General features: G+C 39.1%; 1 protein-coding gene across 2 annotated transcripts in view; it reads right to left on the bottom strand.

Moving 5' to 3' along the window:
- PPP4R3A (protein phosphatase 4 regulatory subunit 3A) overlaps positions 1-22,397 on the bottom strand; it is a 45,290-nt gene that overhangs the window by 5,662 nt on the left and 17,231 nt on the right. Inside the window, exons 2-12 of one of the 2 annotated variants that reach the window (XM_038755437.1) lie at positions 22,166-22,221; positions 18,406-18,504; positions 15,239-15,856; positions 10,813-10,890; positions 10,605-10,721; positions 9,789-9,944; positions 7,321-7,452; positions 7,091-7,193; positions 5,383-5,541; positions 849-1,018; positions 37-179 (exon numbers count right to left, since the gene is read on the bottom strand). In XM_038755437.1, coding sequence (XP_038611365.1) covers positions 37-179; positions 849-1,018; positions 5,383-5,541; positions 7,091-7,193; positions 7,321-7,452; positions 9,789-9,944; positions 10,605-10,721; positions 10,813-10,890; positions 15,239-15,856; positions 18,406-18,504; positions 22,166-22,221 — 1,831 coding nt within the window. The remainder of the gene's footprint in view (positions 1-36; positions 180-848; positions 1,019-5,382; positions 5,542-7,090; positions 7,194-7,320; positions 7,453-9,788; positions 9,945-10,604; positions 10,722-10,812; positions 10,891-15,238; positions 15,857-18,405; positions 18,505-22,165; positions 22,222-22,397) is intronic. The other variant, XM_038755473.1, reaches the window with a different exon arrangement.

Genomic DNA, 22,397 nt, shown 5'->3' with positions numbered 1-22,397 from the left:
ACTGAAGAAACTCTGAGTAGTTTTAAATGTGTTCACCTGTCAAGTTTGGGATTATCTTGCCTCTCCCTTTGTTGCTCAAATCTCAGTTTCAGTCCTTTGAATGTCTGCACGTAATCTACATCTTCCAGTGCTTTCCAGTAATTATCAATTACATGAGCTGTTAATGATTTTATATCTTCCTACAAATAAAAAATTTCAACCGTAAACCAAGAGGAGAAACATTTCTATAGGACAAACTTATTACATTAGTATCCACAGTTCGAAAATGAAATGATTTCAAATGCTTTAATAGGATAGTTCATATTTCCAACACGCTTTAATTTGAGCAATTTTGATCACTTCTGTTATTTAACAGGGGAACAATAATTTCACAAATCCATATTCAGTAAAACTTAAAAAGAGATTAACATTTTTTCTTAAAGCCCAAAAAGAAACAGACTGAAATTTTAGGGCTGAGGCATATCAGAATAACTAGGCTCATTGTGCAAAAATGGAGACTACAAGAGCCATAAATACGTTAGAAAATGAAAAACGATTAACTGAACAAGTCAATCGCTGGATTTCTCTTGTTGGTTTTCTACTGCCTTAAAGTTATTACCAACAAATCAATGATTTGTTCTCATTCTCACAAAATGAACTAAAAGCCACAGGTCAGGTAAGATTACCTTGCACAGGAAGAATTCCAAATTGTATATAGCAGAAGTTGAGTTTTTTCAAGCCCATTACTACGACTTTCATATGAGGAAAAGTGACCAGCCCAACAAGCCAATTCATTTAATCAAATAAACTTTTCAGGCTTTTCCAAACTGTCAAATCTAAATGTTCAACTGAAAAAAATTAAGACCCACCACTCTAATAAATTCAAACATCTCTATAATGGCAGAGTTCATCAGATTGTAGCGGGATCCGTTGTTGAGAAATGCTTTGACCACTGGTTCAAATAAAAAACTTTTCATTATGTAGCGGTTGTAGAATTCATCTTTCAACCCAATAATCTTTCTCTTAAAACGAAGGGCACCTGCAACATAGAGGCAGTATCTTTTAAAGCCACATGGTCCCGTTTTAGACTCAGATAAGAAAGCTGAAAAATGAACGTTAACTTCAGGCAATAAATTTATTTCGAGCGCAGTGCTAACATTTCTCACCCAAAAGGCCTTAAAAAAATAGTCCTGGCTCAAGCAGCCAGTTTTTCCTTGTGAATGACACCTTTTCTTGTTTATGGGGGAAACACTGTGTTATTTTAAATTAAGGCAATCCAAACCTAGGGCTCTTTCAGAGCAGCAAATGTTTGCCCTGAAACTGCTGAGCAAGATCTAGGAAAAAATTTTGAAAATATAACAAACATCACTCATACTCATAGTAACTGTGCTGAAACCCTACTGTGCTACCTAGTCTCAAAGCCAGATTCTAAATGTAATATTATTTCGCTCATATTTTAAGACTAGAAAACTGCCTAATTTGATATTCTCCTTGTGTTTGGACTCTCCAGGCCAAAGTTCTATATAGCTTCAACTTCACCCCACGGAAGTTGCTCGGTGCACAGTATTTTGCATCAAAATGTATGTGCCCATCCCCAAATTTGGATATAATGATTTAACAGATTTGATGGTGGCATTTTTTTCAATCCACAATAGTGCATGCCCAAATATTTGCCTTCCCACAATTTAGAAACAAATTTAGAGGACGGTACTGAAAATGTGGTCCTCTATGCTAATCTCAGCGAGTATGCTTTTTAATTTTTTTTTTCTAGTTTTCCTTTTACAATTAATTAGGCTTTAACTTACAGATTGAGGCATATTCAAATCTTGAGGTATGGGGAGTTCCTTAAGTCACCATTCATCAAGATGTGAATATACTCCTTACAGCTAGACTTCAAGACAGAAAGCCTATTTACCTAAACTGAAATCATCATCAGTAAGTTAATGCCCCAGTTATTGTAAACAGTTCAAAAAAGCATACTCACTTCATGCAGTCACATCGTCTTCGGTTGGCAAGATTAAATATTGTATTTGTATTTTGAATTCTTTGGAGATCATGGAAGTGGCTCGTTAAATTGCCAATTTGCTATTAATCAAGTCCTTCATGAGCAGGTAGCCAGGTAACCATGCTGACACGGTTTCTGGGTGGGAAGGCAGAGGAGTAAAGCAGCTCAATTTTTCTTCCGTTGGCAGAAAAGAGGTCCACAAGTGAATGCCAAATTAGGTACAGGTGATTATAAACTGCTTCCACAATAAAAACGTATTCAAGAGTGTATCTTACAAAGATAAACACACTCTGGGTAGGGAACTTTCAAAATCGCTTCTAGATTAGTAACTGCATTTTTGTTTTTTGTGTTTAGCTAACTATTGGATATTTTCAAAAAACATAAATAAGCATGGTGAATCAGTAGACAATTTAAACAATAGAAATACAGGGAGATGCACTGTTCTGTGTGATCAGTAAGTATAAACTTGATGAAGTACTATCTTCCCAAAATAGCAATGTGAGATTTTACAGTGCTTTTATTTGCATGTCTCACACTTGAGACCATCTCAAAGGATGTAGGTTTCTGTGTGGCCCAACGTGAGACACTAAAATGAATATTACTCAGTAAGATACTGTTCTGGCTCAGGCAGAAACTAATAAAAATAAAATTAATAATAATAGATAATAATTTATTGTGTAGTTCTAAACATTACAGGGGCAGTCTTAGGATTTCCTTATATTCCACAATGCACTAATAGTTCTGAACTCCGCAGGCCATTTAACCCTGGTGGATAAAGTGCAAGCACATCTAGTTCTTGGGACAGCAAAGTATTATACCTCACCTGCATTCTAAAGCCTTTTCCCCTCCAAACCCTGAGTTCGTGTGAGGTGCTGATCCCCATCAAATGGGTGGCACCTCTGCTGTCTAACCGCTGGCATTCCTACTGGGGGAGAACACTGATTCTTACTGTGCAGGGAGAAAGTGATTCTAATGCTAGCTCCATCCCCATCACCTATGTTGGTGCCAGAACACCGACAAATAATGCTTGCACCCGATATCCAAATAGCAAACAGATAGGACAGTTTTCAAAGCGGTTTTGGAGAGACCTCTAGACCTCCGAGAGCTACCGGGTTAAATGAAGATGGCCACACAGAGACTTAAAAGGTTTGGGCCAGCTCACTTGCTTTGAACCCGAACAATCTGTGGGCTGCGTTGGGAAAAAAACAAAATCCCCAATAGGACAAAAACCCAGTGAGGTTATGGCTGAACTTGGCTCCCCTGCCCTCCTAATCAGACTTACCTCTGGGCTAGATGCATATGGTTCCTTTAGGGAAACACAAGGGAACTAACCTGAACTTTTAATACAGTGGGACACTCAGCAATACATTCTAGGGCATGCAGTGGCATGCACGAGTTGTTTCAACCTCTGCAAGGGATTAAGTATTTCAGAATTCACTGCATGCTGCTATACTAGGAATTCTGATTAACTTTTTTGGGATACTTTAAAGTGCTTGTACAGATTTGGGCCTAATTAAGTCCATTTTTTGAAGGGGAGATTGTTTGGGGGAGCAGCCAGTTCTGTGACAGAAGCCAAGATCCCATTTTCCTATTAAAGGTAAGTGCTCACTGGACTCACATCAGGACCAGCCATGAAACTTAAGCCCATGCTAGAATCCCTAGTCACCTGGATCACTATATATTAAAGTCACTCAGTTTTAGATGATCAAAATGCACAAGTGATCTAGAAGCTAGAATGTTGTAGATTAGATTATTCCTTGCTGTGTGACTACATGGGATAAACCTGAATCTGTTAGTATTAGTATCTACAAAATGAATAAAAACATGCCCCAGACCTCATAGATATGAGGCTTAATAAGGTGATCTAATGAAACTCTACGTTGTTTAAATATACAGTAATAAACTGAACTATTTCTTCAGCAGTTTATTTTTTAACCCTTGCACAACTTTCCACGTTCTTCAGAACTGACAAAGAACTGTTGCAGTGAAAGAGCCAGGTTTGAGCCGTGAAAATATAGTTTAATATCACTGTTTACATATGTGTTTCCCCAAACGGTATTTAGTTCAACCTAATTCCTGCTCCTTGCCAATGTTATTCTAAATCCCTCTCCGATGACAGTCTGGAAACAAAAAATCAAAAATATTTGTGTCTCACCCTCAAGCATGCCCACTCTTCCTCCCCGCCCAACCCATGAACAGCTTATTACATTTTAACCCTTTCCTTAAGCAAAAAGAAAGGAAAATCAACTATGAGTATCTCATTTTCAGGATTCACGGTACAAAAAATAAAGTTTTGAGGCTGGCACTCAAGAAAGAGCGAGGAGAGGAATCAACAACTCCACTACTATTGCGTATGCACTGAAGCATAAAAGCTTATTTATATTTCTAGGTTAATGAATCTGGCTAATTGCCATCATTGCAAAAATATGTCAAGACACATCGATATGATGTAGCCCTAATTTGATGGTATATTCTTGAATTTGAGTTTCACAGTGGCCATAAAAGCATTTGGGAAAAAAAAAATAAGTTCAAGAATAGCAAATAAGTATTTGAAACCTCTAAACATTTTAATGGAAAAATCTGGAATTTTATGTGTTTCATTTTTCAGTTTATAATAATAAAAGTACATACCCACAATTAGCTAATTGTTATTTAGTGCTTAAGAATGGATGGTCCTAGGCATCACTCAATCCCCCAACAATGATGGTATTTGTTAAGAGCTTACTATGTGTCAAGGACTGGTAAAGCCATACATTAGTTCAATTGCCCATAAACCAATTAGTTTAATTCACTTCCAGATCTATGATATATATATATATATGGGAAGCAGTGTGGTGTAGCAGATAGAGCTCGGGCCTGGGAGCGAGTTCTAATTCTGGCTCCACCACTCGTCTGCTGTGTGACTTGGGCAAGTCACTTCACTTTGGGCCTCAGTTACCTCATCTGAAAAATGGGGATTGAGACTATGAGCCCCATATGGGACAGAGACTGTGTCCAAACCAATTTCCTTGTATCCACTCCAGCACTTAGTACAGTGCCTGGCACAAAGTAAGCAATTAGAAAATACCATAATTATCACCATATGCTCAACTCCCAGATCTACCACACATATACTCAACTCCAATAAGCTACCTTTAAGAACTGATAGATTGATTCTGAAGCAAAAACTGCCAATGAACCCAACCCACAAATATTAAGCACCTCTCATGTCCAGTTATTGAACTCACACAGGGAATACCATGAAAGAGGTTACTAAGATGGTATATAATGACAGAGGAATCAGATATGTACTTTTTGCATTGGTTCATGCTTTAAAACCTTTGTTTTAAACTCCAAGATTTAAATGAACTAACAATCTTCATATTTACTAATTTATTCTACCAGACGCAAACACTTACATAATGCCAAGAAAGCATGCTTTGAGGTCATCAGAACTAAAACTCTTCGAAGGATATCCTTATTAATAATATAGTTCTTTATGTGGTAAGTATGATGTTCCACACAAAATGTTAACAGTTCCAAAATAAGTGCCAGTAATTGGGCTGTCTGAAAGTCATCTAAAACAAATGGACAGAATTATCAAAAAGGCATACATACTATAAAAAATGACTTTGAAACTGTTTTCAGCAGTTTTTAAGGCTAGCTTCATCTTAATACAAATAAAGCAAGACAAAAATCAGTTCTGCAATTAATTTCAAAATCAACTATAAACTTTCAGTCAAGCACAAGTAAACTTGGAATTTGCTACAGAAACGGGGGAAAAATTAGACTCCCCAAATAATGGCGCCTATGAGAAACTCCCCAATTCATCTCCTCCACCTTCTAAATCATGCCAACCATCAACCACGTTAGCACTCAAATATACATCTGTTTGTTATTTGGGGTTATTATTTAAATCTATTCACTCATTTATCTGTCAGCTTACATCTATTGTCTTCTCCCAAGGATTGGTATGCTCTCTGTGGGCAAATGACTCGAATACCTACGTCACATTGCTGTGCATACAGTAGGTCCTCAGTACGTACTACTGATACTGACTAAGAGCTTCTGTGCATGAGTTAGCTGTCTCTGCCATCATTATCCACTCTGCTTTCCCCTCTGAAGAGTGGAAAAAGGGCCAAAGAGAAGTTAGTCCGATGTCTGCTCAAACAAGACTCAACAGCTCTTTGCCACTCCTTCAAAATATTACAAAAGTAGTAAGATCTTATAATGACATAACAACAACAAGTTCTTATTAAACCAAAGCCAAACAGTGGACTGAAGAGAAACACTCCTGAATGGAAAAAATATTTTGCAGAGCCATAACAGTCAAAATTTTAAAATTCATAAAAACCAATCTTGATACTGTAATTTAAAAATAAAAGATAAAATGTGCCATCTTAAGTTTTACCATTTTCAATGTCCTGAACAGACATTACATAGCTTCCAAGGGAGTGTTCAGTCTTTTCACTACTTGCATTTGCATGATCACTGTTCTTCATTCTCCCACTCAAACATTCAAACTTACCTCAAAAGTAAAAAAGCAGGCATCTTGGTTTCAGAGCACTACGGGAGACTGAGGGGTGGAAATTATGAATTTCGCAGCTAATGAGATGGGAATAATGTGCCCAAATTTTAAACACCAAAGTTGAGATTTATACATCAAGAAACGTTAAAATACAACCTGGATGAATAGAGGATCTATGATGGTTATTAGAAGTTGAGTAAGCTGATTCAAAAGACAAAGTGATGGATTCTCCCATCAAGCACCTGCGTGGAGGAATGGATTACAGTGGTTGTGGTTTGTACGGCACCACTCAAACTCTCCAGTCCCTGCCAATTATAGAGAAATGTAACTCTAGGTTATAAAAGGATGATACAATCAGATATAATTGTTCTTCTTCCTCAAAAGTGCCTTATATTCCACTTCCTCAGGGTGACCCTGATTCACCCTGAAAGTCCTTTGTATGTTTTTAGATGCATACTGCATTTCTTATAAATTCAATGGCACCTTTTGAAAAATAAATTTCAAAAATAACACTCAAAAGTAGCTTTCAGTTACATAGACTAAACCCGGTCTCGGACATTTAGAACATTAAATTTAATTGTCAATCTAAATTCTCTTACCTTTACTAGGTTTCTCTTCAGTGGTATTTGCCAGTAAAGGGGCAGTGAGCACATGCATACAGTGTTTGTAGAAGAAACCCAGAAATTCTGTCTTCTCAGTTTTCTAAGGGATCAGAAACATTTTCCATGAATTCTTTATACACAGCTAATAACATGATAAGATTTCGAGGCTGGGAATTGGAAAACTATGAGGGTGGGGGAAAAAACAGAACAAAACACCCAATCCTTACATTGGCAGTGGCTAGCATGTTTTCTGGGTCAACTAAAGTTCGAAGCAGACCCATAAGCTGGACAGCTCCTCCAAGTTCAGGATCTGTATCACAAATCATGTGTTCTATTATGAGGTTAATGAGTAGAATATCCTGATGAAAAAAAAAAAGATACAAAAGGGGGGGAGGGGAATTTATTATAGTGTGAGGAAAGCCAGCAGCAAGATTAACATTATTTTCCATTGTTACAGCATTATTAGACAATTACCCTTAATTATAGCACATTTTAAATACTGCTAACAGATGTTCACTTAAGAACTTTAATCGGTTATGTCAAGGGTGTAGTTTGTAGTTTAAGTCCTTAAAAGATCCAAGATGTTTTAGGGACACAATTGCTTCTTTCAGCATCTAAGTGCCATACAAAGCTGGTTTGAGGTCCTAGTATATATAAATATGTAAATGTTTGCCTTGTGGTTCATTTATGAAGGAATGAGTAAGGAATTGCTTCCCTATCCTTTGGCAGAGCTTGGTAGGGGGCCCAAGACAAATTACAGAGGGGAAAGATGGGCTCTAGATGGCCCAGAGGGTCAGAGATGCGATCAATGTGGAAGAAGAGCAGAAGATGGTATGCTACAATCTCTACTAGCCTACTTGCACAATTAGCTTTTGGCCACCAGGAAGACCACTGTCCCACATTTTATCAATTATGGATGCAGTTTCTTTTAATTTAAAAGGAATTGGCTGCTTGATAGATGAAATAAAAACTCAAGCTAGCATGTCCAACCACAGGAAAGCGGAAGCAGCCACTTACAGTGACCTGGGAAGTCTAGGTGACACCCGCCCCCGAGTGTGTACCTCTCTCCCTTTCATTACTTTGCTGAAGATGGGATAAAGGCTCTAGGGGCTTGGGGTGGGGAAAGCTGGAGGAAAAGGGACCCTTCTTTCACCACATTCACTGAGTGCCCATGACTTACAAAGAGCTTCTGATGTCATTTATTGGCAAGAGATTAAATCACATGTCCCTCCTCCTCTTGTTTAAACGGTGCTGGATGCACTGGGAGGACACCTGCTTTGTCAAGGATGGAGCTGGGAATCACCGTGATCAAGAATGGGATGAGGGAAGGAGGAGAAACATGGAAGGGACATTCCAGAACACCCACTCTGGAGATGGAATTTGCTGGCAGAACCCACATTTTCCCCTCTTGTAGTGTGGCCTCAAATGGACGGTTTGGAACACCCTAACCAATATCAATAATTGAATTTGCTCGAAGTTATTTCCTAAATGTCACTGCTTTAATTTAAAAATGAAGTCCAAATGCTGAAGTCCAAAATTTTAAACACTTTAATATATAACAGAACATTATAGATCTTTTAAAAAGATTAAATGAGTTTTGCCACTAAAAATAAAAATTACATATGCCCAAATAATTAAAAATTACCCTAAAGGGAACAAAAGTACTAAATATATCTAAAATACACACTTAGCTATTCTTTTACTTAAATTATTTAAACACTCAGTGCCAGAAAGTACGGTTTTCCAAAGCAGCAGCATGGCCTAGTGGAAAAAGCAGGGGTCTGAGAGAAAACCTGGGTTCTAATCCTAGCTCTATCACTTTTCTGTTGTGTGATCTTAGGAAACCTACTAAACTTCTCTGTGCCAGTTTCCTCATCTGTAAAACAGGGGTTAAATCCTACTGTCTCCTACTTAGACTACAAGGCCCATGTGGAACAAGTATTACATCCAACCTGATTATCTAACATTCTCCAGTGCATGGCACAGAATAAATGCTGAACAAGTAAAATAATTATTTTTACCCTTTTTTTTTTGCTAGAATGATTACTTCTACTGGCTGTTTGACATATCAACCCAAATAGGGGAGCTTTATTACATAAAATTACATTTAACTGATAGTTTGGATTTTGAGAGATTGAGACCTAGTGAATATTTTCAAAATTCATTATTTCATCTCTCTTTAGTTAGGAAGAGGGCTTTATAAAAAAAAAAAAGGGCTTTCCCCCCAAAAATGTACATTTTGCACTTCTTTGATCTCAAGTAAAAATCTTGGGTAACCCCACAATTTCTCATGGCAATATTAAGGGATCAACTGATTAGACCACTGGCCCAAGATAAGTTAAATAAAGGCGGACAAGGGATAGACAAATTCAGACCTATTGTCTTCTAGGTTAGTATTAAAGTTACCTCAATCTTAAAAAAAATTCTTTTGAGGACTTAAAACTACACAAGCCCTGAAGGAATTAATAAATGTAACCACATGTGCTGTACCAGATGCCCAGAAAGAAAACTTGAGTTAGGCGAGATAAACTGGATGAACTGGAAATACTGACACAATTTTACAAAATGTTGATGTTTCTATACTTCTCCCTTTCCCTTTAAAAGCAACACACTTTAAAGCTCTATCCTCAAGCAAATATGACAGTTAAAGCCCCTCAAGAAGATATAATTACTATTAGTGCCAATAAATATTTACCTTGTTGGTTATTTTTTGCTCTGTTAACTTCTTACTTACATCATCATTCTGTTGAGCCTCCTGCATGACAAACTCTCGTACCATGGACGGATTATATTCAACCAAGTATGAGAATATATCAGTAGCAGCACTTCGCACCTGGGCGTCATCCATACCCTGTAGATTAAAAAACACTTTTCTATCTAATGAACACTTTTGAATGACAGGCCCTTAAGCCCAATCAAATCTATCAACAGAAACATCAACATTAGGGGAAATACACCTTAGGAAAAATAATCCATTTCTATCTGTATGGATCCTTCCATGTTATTTGGATTATAGCCAACTTTCTACCAACTCTTTATACTGCATTCTCCTAGATGCTTAATACAGTGCTCTGCACATAGTAAGTGCTCAATATATATGACTGATTAAAAATTTTGCAATTTGATTTTTTGGTCCCCTCACTAACTACATTGTTGACCGTGACTACTGTACTAAGAATCAAGCGTCCTTTTTGAGTTTCAAAAATTTAACAGATTCTATAATCTGTTAAACAGATTGTAACACTGGGCTACAATCTCCAACAAAGACTTTCTAGGTCAAAAAATTGGCATTAAAATGCAAGCTTTACTCAATTTTGCTTCCAGGAAACCTATTAAAATGAATGGTTTCAATATACTCAGATATATAAAAATATCCAATCCTTACATTTTCAGAAATCCAACTTTCTACCTTATCCTCAGGCCATTTTAAATATAATTACTTCATAATTTTTAATTAGAAAATGTCTTTAGTACTCAATCTTTAATAAAGAAGAATTTTCAAAAGACTTACAAGAATGACTTCTAGAGCTGGTAATATGCCCATATTTGACAATGTCTTGAAAAATGAATCTCTGTTTTGAGGTTGTAATGTTTGAGAAAATGCACAGAACTCTTTTAGGAAATTTACCTGAAACAGAAAAGTTACCAGTGAATTTGAATTGTAGGTTATTGGTAATTTATTCTACTTATTCTTAGTCCAAATGTGTACAAATTCTTACCAATTCCTGTCTCTTTTCCTCATCTGTAGCTTCATCTGTTAGTTGTGCAAACAAATCTGTCAGAAATTTTTCATCTTCCTGGAGAAAAAAAAAACACCATGCAATTTAATATTTAAGCCAATGACTACTCTGATTTCAAGATGATTTCAACCTGCTAATGATAACCATTATAGTTGCACTTAAAAATGGACTTTACTCAAATATGAATGATTGCCAATTTTAAAGGTAAACTGGCAATACCTAACAATGCTCAGAGTAGCATTAGGCTTTATACACACATATGAAACTTCAGGATGCCTACCTCTGTTGCTGCTTATCCTTTCAGAAAACTAAATAAAAAGCAAATTCCCTATGTTCACAAGTAAAAGTAATAGCCCCAACCTAAAATGTTTTGGCAATGTGAAGATCTATTGTTAACAATTCTATTTGTGGTTTCTAATGAATACTTTTGAAAAGTTTGGCTTATCTTTAAAATGAATATTAAAAGTAGATGATTTCTAAGAGCAGCTTTCAAATTTTCATATTTTAGATGCTAAACTGAATGTACAAGAATTATTCAAAATTAACATTTAAAAAGAATTAGACAGTCAACCTAAAGCTAACACCCTGTTCCATAGAAGTTGTGGCAAATAGTTTTCATGTACTTCTTAATATTAAAGATGAGTAGTTCTAACAATAATAATACTAATGACAATAATAACTGCAGTATTTGTTAAGCTCTTAATATGTGCCAGGTACTTTACTAAGCACTGGTGTGGATACAAGATAATCAAGCCCCACTTGGGCCTTACAGTAAGTAGCTGGGAAAACAAGTACTGAATCACCATTCTGCAGATGAGGAAACTGAGCCATAAAAGCTTAAGTGATTTGCTCAAGGTCACCCAGCAGGTAAGTGGCAAAATCAGGATTAGAACCCAGGTCCTTTGACTCTCAGGCCTGTGCTCTTTCCACTACGCCATACTGCTTCCCTCTAAGAAGGTGAATGAATAATTCAGTAAAAACGGCTGAAAATAATTTCCTAGGTACTTAAACTCAGCTCCACGCCCCATCCCCACGTATTCAGTATTTCCCCTTTTGTATCCCTCCTTAGCTATCAATAATATTTATCGAGCAATTACTGTGTGCAGTACATTGTACTGAATGGAAGAGTACAAGATAACGAAGTTAGCAACCACTTTCCCTGACCACAAAAGGTTTACAGACTAGAAGAAACAGACATTAATATAACTAAATTACAGAAATATACAAAAGTGCTGTGGGACGAAAGGGCGCAAAACCAAGTGTAAAGGTGACATAGGGAATAGGAAAGGGGGGAAATGAGCTTTTAATAAGGCTTCAGAGGTAGGGAGGTTAATCGTCTGTTGGATATTAAGGGTGAGGGAGTTCCAGCTTAGAGAAACAATGTGGGTTAGGGGTCGGCAGTGAGATAAACTAGAATGAGGTTCATTAAGTAGGCTGGCATTAGGAGTGAAGTATGTGGGCTGGGTTGTACGAAATCAGTGGGGTAACGGAAGAAGGGGCAAGGTGACTACTTTAAAACCAGTTGTAACGAGTTTGATGAGAAAGTGAATGGACAATCAGTGGAGGTTCTTGAGTTGTGGGGTTCTAAGGACTTGGGTTCTAATCCATGGCTCTGCCACTTGTCTGCTGTGTGATCTGGGGCAAATCACTTAACTTCTCTGTGCCTCAGCTACCTCATCAGTAAAATAATAATGGTACTTGTTAGGTGCTTACCAAGTGCTACGCACTGTTCTCTGTACTGGGGTTGATACAAATTAAGCAGGTGGGGCACAGTCCCTTGTCCTACATGGAGCTCACAAGCTTAATCCCCATTTTACAGATGAGGTAGATGAGGCCCAGGGAAGTTAAGTGACTTGTCCATGGTCACAGAGCAGACATATGGCAGAGCCGGGATTAAAACCGTGAGCCCCATATGGGACATGGACTGTGTACAACCCAATTAGCTTGGATTTACCCAGTGCTTAGTACAGTGCCTGACATTTTAAGCACTTAAATACCATAAACACAAGGTGGGAAACATGAACTGAATGGTTTTGTAGAAAAATGGCTCAGGCAGCAGAGTGAAGTATGGACTGGAGTAGGAAGAGACAGGAGCCAGGGATCAGCAAGGAGGCTGATGCAGTAATCAAGACAGGATAGGATAAGTGTTTGGATCAACATCATAGCAGTTTGGATGGAGAGGAAAGGGTAGATTTTAGCAATGTTATGAAGGTAGGACTGACAGGGATTTGTTGACATGGAATGAATGAAAACTGAATGAGAGAAATGAGTCGAGGACAACGCCAAAGTTATAGGTTTGGGAGACAGGGAGGATGGTGGTAGTGTCTACACTGATGGGAAAGTCAGGGGGAAGATAAGGAGTTCTGTTTTGGACCCATTAAGTTTGAGGTGTCAGCGGGTCGTCCAGTTAGAGATGTTCTGAAGGTGAGACTGCAGAGAAAGGGGGAAGTCAGGGCCAGGGAATGTAGATTTGGGAATCATTTGCATAGAGATGGTAGTTGAAGCTGAAGCTACAGGAGTGCAAGAGTTCTCCAAGGGAGTGGGTGTAGATGAAGAATGGATGGGGACCCAGAACCGAACTTTGAGGGACTCCCACAGTCAAGAGGTGGGAGGCAAAAGAGATGCCCATTAAGGAGACTGAGAAGTAGTGGCCGGAGAGATAAAAGGAGAATGAGGAGAGGACTGTGTCAGTGAAGTCGAGGTTGGATAATGTTTCCAGGAAAGGGAGGTGGTTGACAGCGACGGCAGCTGAGAGGTCAAGGAAGATTAGATGGAGTAGAGGCCACTGGACATGGCAAAAAGGAAATCATTGGCGAGGGCAGTTTCTGTAAAGTGAAAGGGGTGGAAGCCCGACTGGAGGGGGCGGTCAGGGACAGAATTGGAGAAGAGGAAATGGAGACAGTGGGTGTAGACAACTTGCTCTACAAGTTGTCTTGCTATCGGTTGGTCCAAGTGTCCTCTCCTCTCGCCTTTCCTGGCTGCTCTGGGACCCCTCTACTGAGACCCCTCTACCCCTTCTGCTGAGAGAAGCAGTATGGCTCACTGGAAAGAGCAAGGGCTTGGGAGTCAGAAGTCATGGGTTCAAATCCCAGCTCCGCCAATTGTCAGCTGTGTGACTCTGGGCAAGTCCCTTAACTTCTCTGTGCCTCAGTTACCTCATCTGTAAAATGGGGATTAAGACTGTGAGTCCCCCCGTGGGACAACCTAATCACCTTGTAACCTCCCCAGTGCTTAGACAGTGCTTGGCACACAGTAAGTGCTTAATAAATGCCACCATTATTATTATTATATTCTGACCTCTGGTTTCAGGCCACATATGCACAGTTAACATTTATCTCCTGCTATGCCTTCCTATTCATGGCTCAGTTAACTATGTGACAGATCCTCACTGGAATCACAATATAGACTGCTAAAACAGAAATGAAATGGGAGCCACTTAGAAAGTATTCCAGTTCCTCTACCTTTCCTTCTCTATCCACATGGCCTCAGGAGTCCCTCCCACTACAAACCTAGATCCACTTCTGAATGGTCCACCCCCCCACCACAGGAGAAGATAAACTTAGTGGTTTCACTATTTCTGATGCCAAAAGGCAGAGGCTTATACTGTTGCAAAAACTTCTAAGAGATGGAAGATCCTGTAATTCATTAGTAGGTCAAACAATGGACAGGAAAAAAGCACCAGGACATAGATTCTAATCTTGCCTCTACCATGAACTTGCTATGTGACCATGAACAAATCAATTTCTTTGGACCTCAATTTCCCCCTGCTATAAAAGAGATAATATCACCCTTTCCTCCTTGGCTCACAGGGATGTTGAAAATACAAATAACATTTCTGATATTAAACATTATGAATTAAGACATTCCATTAATCCAAGTTATCATCAACTATGAAATATTCTTTTCTAGATACTTTAACAGGATAAAAATTATATGCCTGAAATTGTTGGACAGTATTATCAGGAAGCAAGGGGCTAATGCTCAATCCCTTTTGCTTCCTTTAACTATTAGATTCCATTCAGCATGAAGGGCTAACACACCTTCATTTCTACAAGTGGCTTTTGAACTTTCAGTTTTATCCCTTTAGGAGGCAATAAGCTGTTAAGATCATCTGGAGTTGGCCTCAGTGTGGAAAAACAAATTAAGACAGGTCGAAGGTCAACTATCAGAGATTAATCTCCTCAGAGATTACAACAAAAACAGTAGTATACAGTTTGTATATTTTTAAAGCAATTAAAAATGGTACTTGGGAGCCTGTTTTCCCCAGGACAGCCAATTCCTGCCTTAAGAAAGCTGGGTGGAAGAGCCATTACAGTTTTCTGCCAGCAGTACAAATCTTAATCAGGGGCAATTTTTTTTTAAAGTTCTCCCACAAAGAAACTTTTTGGTGCATGATCTGGCTTACCTGCAACATTCCAACAATTTCCACTTTATTAAAAAAGATGAAGGAGTGAAGAGTTGATAACATATTTTCCTCAAAGACTGAAGGGGTGGGTAAGACCATATCTTGAATATACTGAACTCTGTATGTTTGATGTATTTTTTGTTTCAGCTCAGGATCTGATATGGGAATCACCTCTTTAAACCTGGCTGTTTTTGTCAGAAATTCCCTGTGTTTCCGTGACTGAGATAAAGAAGGATCATATTCTAGGCATCCAATTACATCCATTATACATTCCTCAGAGAACATGACTTCAAAAAGTGCAGTTCGATTCAAGAGGAAAATTCCCTTGATAATTTCATACAAGTGGTGTAGTCCTTCAATATTCTCCAAGTCTTCACACACATGAAAAAGTTCCAAGAGCTTTTTAATGTAGCCCTCATTTTCCAGTGCTAGTGCGAGTTTCTCACGACGCAAGGGGGAAGGCAATGAAGATGCCACAAGTTCTGCAATTTCTTCAAGTCTGCTTAATTCACAAGATGGCAATTCTAGGCCTGGTGATGACATATCATCAAAACGTTCTTCCTCAGATTCATCCACAAGGTCCTGAGTAATATCCACTGAAGGGTCTTTTCCTTGAACCTGTTAAAATAATGGAACACATAAATGTATAATCATCTGGCAATTTATAAATTCCCAAGAAGCTGTTTGCAGGAGACTAATAAAACAATCCTATAGCAAGGAGAAGTTAAGAAGAAACATCATTCATAGGTGTTTCATTTACAGACCTCACCTTGTACCCAAAAAGCATGAACTGAAAGGTATTGAGCCCTGATGAGTCTACAGCCCTTAGGGTCTGGTCTCCCCACTACTATGTCTTTGAGCCCTAAGACAGGCCACAGGCAAGAATGCAATTGGCAAGGTCCCTTGGACTTCTCATATGAAGGGGGAAAAAAGACTTGCTGAGTAGCCAGCCTGGTTAGGCTAAAATGAATCACTTTAATTCTTTGCAATTCTTCCCACTGTCAAATGTTACATTTTAACACACAAAATCCCCTTTTATAGTGAAGAGCTTAAGAGTTTAGTAGGTCTGTGCCAGATGAATGGATTACTGCTGATCTGAAATATCCACAGTACCTTCTATAAAAATATTGCAGACTACCAACAACTGACTTCAGGTTGTGTTTCTACAGCAGAGCATCAGCACTCTGCTATGCTCATTTTGCTCATAAATGGGTTTTGCATGTGCAAAGTTTTGTGAGCCATTCACAACGTGCTGCACCCCTCCCCACCTACTTGTTTGTTATACTTCATGCCCTAGTGGACACATGACTGGCAGGGAAGAAATTGTACAATTGTCCCTGCACAACCCACTAGCACTGAAATCACTTTCTCTGAAATCATTTTCTCTGCAAATCCTGAATTTTCAGGCCCGAGGTTCATCACTCATTTCCAGGGAAGACCCCTATTACTTCCTGACTGGCAACAGAATGACAGGAAGATTTTGAAAAACTAGCAACCTAAAAATGACCTCCTCCATTCAATGCTTACTTTTACTTACTTTTACTTAATTTTTTAAAGTTGCTCAGAATTTCCCTAAAGAGTTCAACTCCAGAGATTAAAAAAAACGACACAACAAATTCCTGTTCTTTGCTCCTGGGTCAGGTCTAGAGACCTAGAATCATCCAAAAACTAGATGTGCACTTTCTGTATGGTGGGCTACTCACCTCTGGAAGAACAGTATACTAAAGATGTGGCCAGCCCTCATGAACTGAACAGTTGCAAAATGAAAACATAATATGGCCAAGAACTGAAGAATTAAAAACAATCCCTTTAACAGTAACGGTAAGCTAGCATTCCTGAGGCGTGATAAGAAGAGCTAGAGAGCAAGTGTTCCTGAAACAGGGTAGAGAATGAGCAGAGGCCTGGGGTGGGTGGTTTGGCAGGGTCTGTGGCCAGGGTAGCAAAATACTAAATAAGGCATACATGTACAAACCACATAGAGACTGAAGAGCCACATTTGGCCCATGAGGCGCAACTGGCTCTATTACTTTCAATAAAAACTGAATGGAAACTTAAATATTCTAGACTGCAAGCTCATTGTGGCAGGGAATGTGTCTGTTTATTGTTGTACTCTACCATGCACTTAGTACAGTGCTCTGCATACAGTAAGCATTCAATAAATACAACTGAATGAATTTCATATTGACAGAGGAAGATAATTCAAAAGCAATAAGGGCAGTATTGACAGTTACTACAGCCATCAGGGAAGACATCTGTTTGTTGAAGCTTAGTGATAAGGTGGGTGAGATTATTGCTAGGGACATTTTCCCCCACCCACAGCCTGTCGCCTCTTCCTGGAAAGCAAAAATCCTGCCTCAATGGGTCTGGCCAGTAAACAAGCCCCAGATGACCTGGAAATCAGGACTGAGACAGAGCTGTACCTCACATTACGGGACTAGAGAAAGGGAATGATTCTACAAAATGAAACCAGTTTCTGAAAAAAGTCAAAGTAATGTTTTCACAAACTGGGTAAATAATTCTGTCAGTGGAAGAGATTCTTTTCCTTAATACATTTCTACTCTATGGTTATGCTTGGTAGCCCAAGAATATAAGGAAAAATCTTCCCCATTCCAGCACAGAATTTCACTTCAGCACACAAATCAAATCTTAATTGTAGTATGAATTTTTTTCCTAAGCAATGTGCTTTCTAGAATAAAATATGCTATGTTCAGAAAATACCCATAATACCTTCAGCAATCCTGGGATAATTTTATAAAGGAGTATTGAGGTGGTATAACAACCCTAACAGGCAGAAAAACCATAGAGACTATAATAATATTGTCTTTTCTCATCTTCATATTTCACAAGTGTAAATCCTTCTTTCTAGGGAAAATAAAGGGGAAGATAAAGACACTCATGGGGACCCTGATACACTGGGCCCATATAAAAGGCACTGTTTTAAATTAGTCTCTTGCAAGGGCACTTTGCAGTCAGTTACCTTTAACATCTATAGAGAAATGCAAAAAAAAAAATTAAGCTTTAAGACTGTTTTTCAGAGATAACTGAATTTTACAAGATGAACACTCCCAAAATATTTCTGTTCTAGTTACAAATTCTGTATTTCAACTTGGGTATGGCAGGAATTGACACAGGATAATCAAGAACGATAAGCAAAGGAGGATTCTTACCTGACATATTTTCTCCCAAATTTCATCACATCCAGCCTTTTCTTGAAAGCTAAGGGCCAAATCATAATTTTCTGCTTCAGACCACACAATCAATGTGTCCTTAAAATATGAAAGAGGGTTATCTTTTAGTTTTCATTATGTTGGACAAATAATTGTGAGCATATCTATCAAAATACTTTATCAAGATGTTTAACAGCACAATAGAAATGGAATCAATTGGGCTGAGCCATAGTGTTAAATCCTGTTCCCAGTACTACATTTGTTAGATATTGTATGTTTAGCCAAAGTAGCTAAGACTGAATCACTTTTCTAGGGCAACTCTTATAGAGAATAAGCTCATGGAGTAAGGGCAATGTCTGCTGCTTCAACTGAATGTTCCTAAGTGCTTACCACGCTGCATAGTACCCAGGGGACACTTGATAAACACTTTGCAACCACTACTTCCACAAAAATTGTGTGTGACGAGGTGTGAACAGTAAAAAAAATATGTTTTTCATTTTGGCAACTCCTAGGGTTAAGATTCTTCCCGCCCCCCCACCCAGTACCATGTGGAACAGAAGAGTATGCTCCAGACTCTAACTGCCATTTCCCCAATGCTATTTCAAAGGAAAATGACAAATAAATGGCCTGAGCATTTTAGCACAATTTTAATGTCTGGATGTAAATATCTATAACCCCAGACAACAAGGCTTTTAGACGTCCTGAACAGTATTCTGGGACCAGCTCCTATCCAATTAAAAGCAGAATCACATTCCTGCATTTTCCAAAACAAGAAAGCAGAGGAAAGTTTTTGGGGGGTACCTGGCTTTGTAATGCAAGAGGAACTCCATTCCTCAGATCTATTTGGGGAAAGAGGCCAGGAAGGGTTACAACTGCCAGTTGTAGCAGATGACCTCCAAGGGCTAACTGGCCAAGCCATTTCACTCTCAACTAGAAACTCTCAGGTCTTTCTAGATAATTTATTATACTGTGAGCCCCATGTGGTGCAAGAAATGTGTCCAACCAGACTGTCTTGAATCTACCCCAGGTCTTAGTACAGTGCTTGGCCCACAGCAAGTGGCTTAATATCACATTTAATGCATCATATAATAAGCAATATTAACTGTGATGATTAAGGCTCCAATGGCCTAGTGGATACAGCATGGGTCTAGGAGCCAGAAGGACCTGCTCTCCTTCATCCAGAACAAGAGGAAGAAAAAACAATCCCTAAAGAAATAAGTTACTTCAACTCAGACATTGGTCATCAGTAGCCAACAGGATATCCACCCCAGAGTTAAGAAATTGTTGAAAAACGCTCATACAGCATTCTTACACTGGCAGCCAATGACGACTGCCAGGAGGCAAACAGCGATCATTGCTCAAGAACTGGTCAACTAGGATACTTATGAAGAAGGATCAGACAGTCACAGTTCTCTGACAAATCAAACTGGAAGACAATGCTGATAGAAGAGAAGTGACGTGGCTTAGTGAATACAGAACAGGCCTTGGAGTCAGGAGGACCTGGGTTCTATTCCTGGCTCTGCCACTTGCCTGCTGTGTGACCTTACGTAAGTTACTTCACTTCTCTATGCCTCAGTTCCCTCATCTGTAAACTGGGGGTGAAGACTGTGTGCCCTAAGTGGGACAGGAACTGTGTCTAAACTGATTATCTTGTATCCACCCCAGTGCTTAGAACAGTGCTTGGCACATAAGCGCTTAAATACCAACATTATTATTATTACTGCTGCTAAACATTTGCTGTACATGGTCTTCATCTACCTCACACTGGCTTTCAACTAGGTAAAGTGTGGATGGCCTGAGAGCTACTCTTCACAATGCTAGCTGGAAAATTTGGAGGTTGCCCTTCGGTGGAATGAGAGTAAGGATCCTGGGTTAAAGCTGTTTTTTGATACCTTTTGCTACCACAAATGGTGTTACACAGGGATGAACTGGAGTGCCACTTTTCACCGTAATAGTCATAGCCTTGAATTCAAAGATGTGAAATGTGGGGCCTACCAGCGGGATCCCTTGGTTGGTAGCCTCTTGAACTGTGGTGACTGTGTGAAGACAAATGGGCCAGTCTTATGTATGAGGTACTATTTGCAAATGATTGCAAAATAGTGCCCGACACTCTTGAAGGGGGCTACCTGAACAGTGGACTCCTTAACTGCAATGACTTCAAGTGAAGACAAGTGGGGCAAAGACTCTAAAGCATGAGATACTATTTGCCGATGAGTCTACAGTAGTGCCCAACACTCTTGGAGATATACAACTGCTCAATGAATGTTCTGCATGAGCCATTGAAATACTTTGGGCTAACGAACACTCTGAAGAGATCAGAGTCATGCTCCAATTAAAATTCAACCCTACCATGTCTGCCCCAGTGGAATCCACTCACAATGTGAAGTTTAAACCTGCAGAAAATTCTGCTTCTTGGGCAGAATGTTCTAGTGTAATCCTATTAGTTTTATGGACAACCACATCACACAATGCACCTGCAGAACCACTGCAGGATTAGGAAAAGTCAGCACCCTGAAAAAGGAATCAAAGAGCGAGGCCTACCACACTGCTATTGACACAACACTGCTATGCTGCCACCATATTGATAGATATCAAACAAGCTGATCAACTCCATCTATTGATTGAGGTGGACAGCTAGATTAAGTGCCAAGATCTGATTCCACAACACCTAGGTTAGTCAACATTGTAAAATCACAGGCAGCTAACAGATTAAGCAGCATGGCTCAGTGGAAAGAGCCCGGGCTTGGGAGTCAGAGGTCATGGGTTCTAATCCCAGCTCCGCTGCTTGTCGGCTATGTGACTTTGGGCAAATCACTTAACTTCTCTGTGCCTCAGTTACCTCATCTGTAAAATGGGGATTAAGACTGTGAGCCCCACGGGGGACAACCTAATCACCTTGTATTCCCCCCAGTGTTTAGAACAGTGCTTCACATATAGTAAGCGCTTAACAAATGCCATCACTATTATTATCAGTCTGTGCGCAACTACTGCTTGGGAGGCCAAAGCAACAGAAAAGTTGTTTTTGCGCAAAACCCGCCATTTAACTATCCAGTCTTTTGGGGACACTGCACTGCCATAGGGAAGAAGAAATGTGCTGGGTAGTTTTAAACGTGGCCCAACAACCAGTGCAAATCTACACTGCACTATCAGTAACTGGTTACAAGCCACATTTCTTGTAGATTCTCCAGCAACACACAGGAAGTGGTGGGCTGAGGGACAGGAGGCCCACCAATATTTTCTTTTTTTTTTGGGGGGGGGGGGGTTCATTCATTTATATTGCTTCAATAACCATCTGTCTGGGAATGATTCCCAGAATGCTCTCCCTTTACCATTACTTTCCAATCCTGAAAAAGAAAATTATTTTCTTTTTCTAGAACAAGTCCAATTGGATGTTGCATTGCCGCCTGAAACTATAATGCAACTCCCACATCACAACTTCCCAAACACCAACAATGGCATGATTTTCATTATTAGTTCATATCCTCATAATTTGGGGAATCATATGACCTTTCAATCACTGCCAAACTGAACTTGTCTCCAAATGTTGCTGATTCTCTCAGCAAAATAGCCATAAAGGTGTGCTGTTTCCACCAGCGGCAACATCTTTTAAAACAAAGAACACGCTTATATTTCATGCAACTGACCAATAGGCTGTCAAAATGTGATTTTTCATCCCCAAACAGCTCAGAACACTTTCTCCTAATCATCAACTCACATTTCAGGTAAAGTAAAATATAAAAAATTCAACTTCAAATGTTACCTGTTGCTTCTGGTATGCAGTGTTAGGATTGATTTTGGATTCCAAAAGCAGAGATCCTGAGGGAAAATAAAAACAAAATTCCATGTTTTCCCCTTCTTCAAATACACAATATTCTAAATATCAGTCTTTTGAAACTCATATTCCACTATGTTTAGTGCTTTTCCCAAATATTGTTCACAAACAGGTACACGATCACATTTATGAAAAAAATAGTCACTTGTGCCCCAATATC

This window comes from Tachyglossus aculeatus, chromosome 1, assembly GCF_015852505.1.
Source record: "Tachyglossus aculeatus isolate mTacAcu1 chromosome 1, mTacAcu1.pri, whole genome shotgun sequence".
NCBI lineage: Eukaryota > Metazoa > Chordata > Mammalia > Monotremata > Tachyglossidae > Tachyglossus > Tachyglossus aculeatus.
Note: the sequence above shows the minus strand (reverse complement) of the source record. Positions and strands in the feature narration are given on the sequence as shown.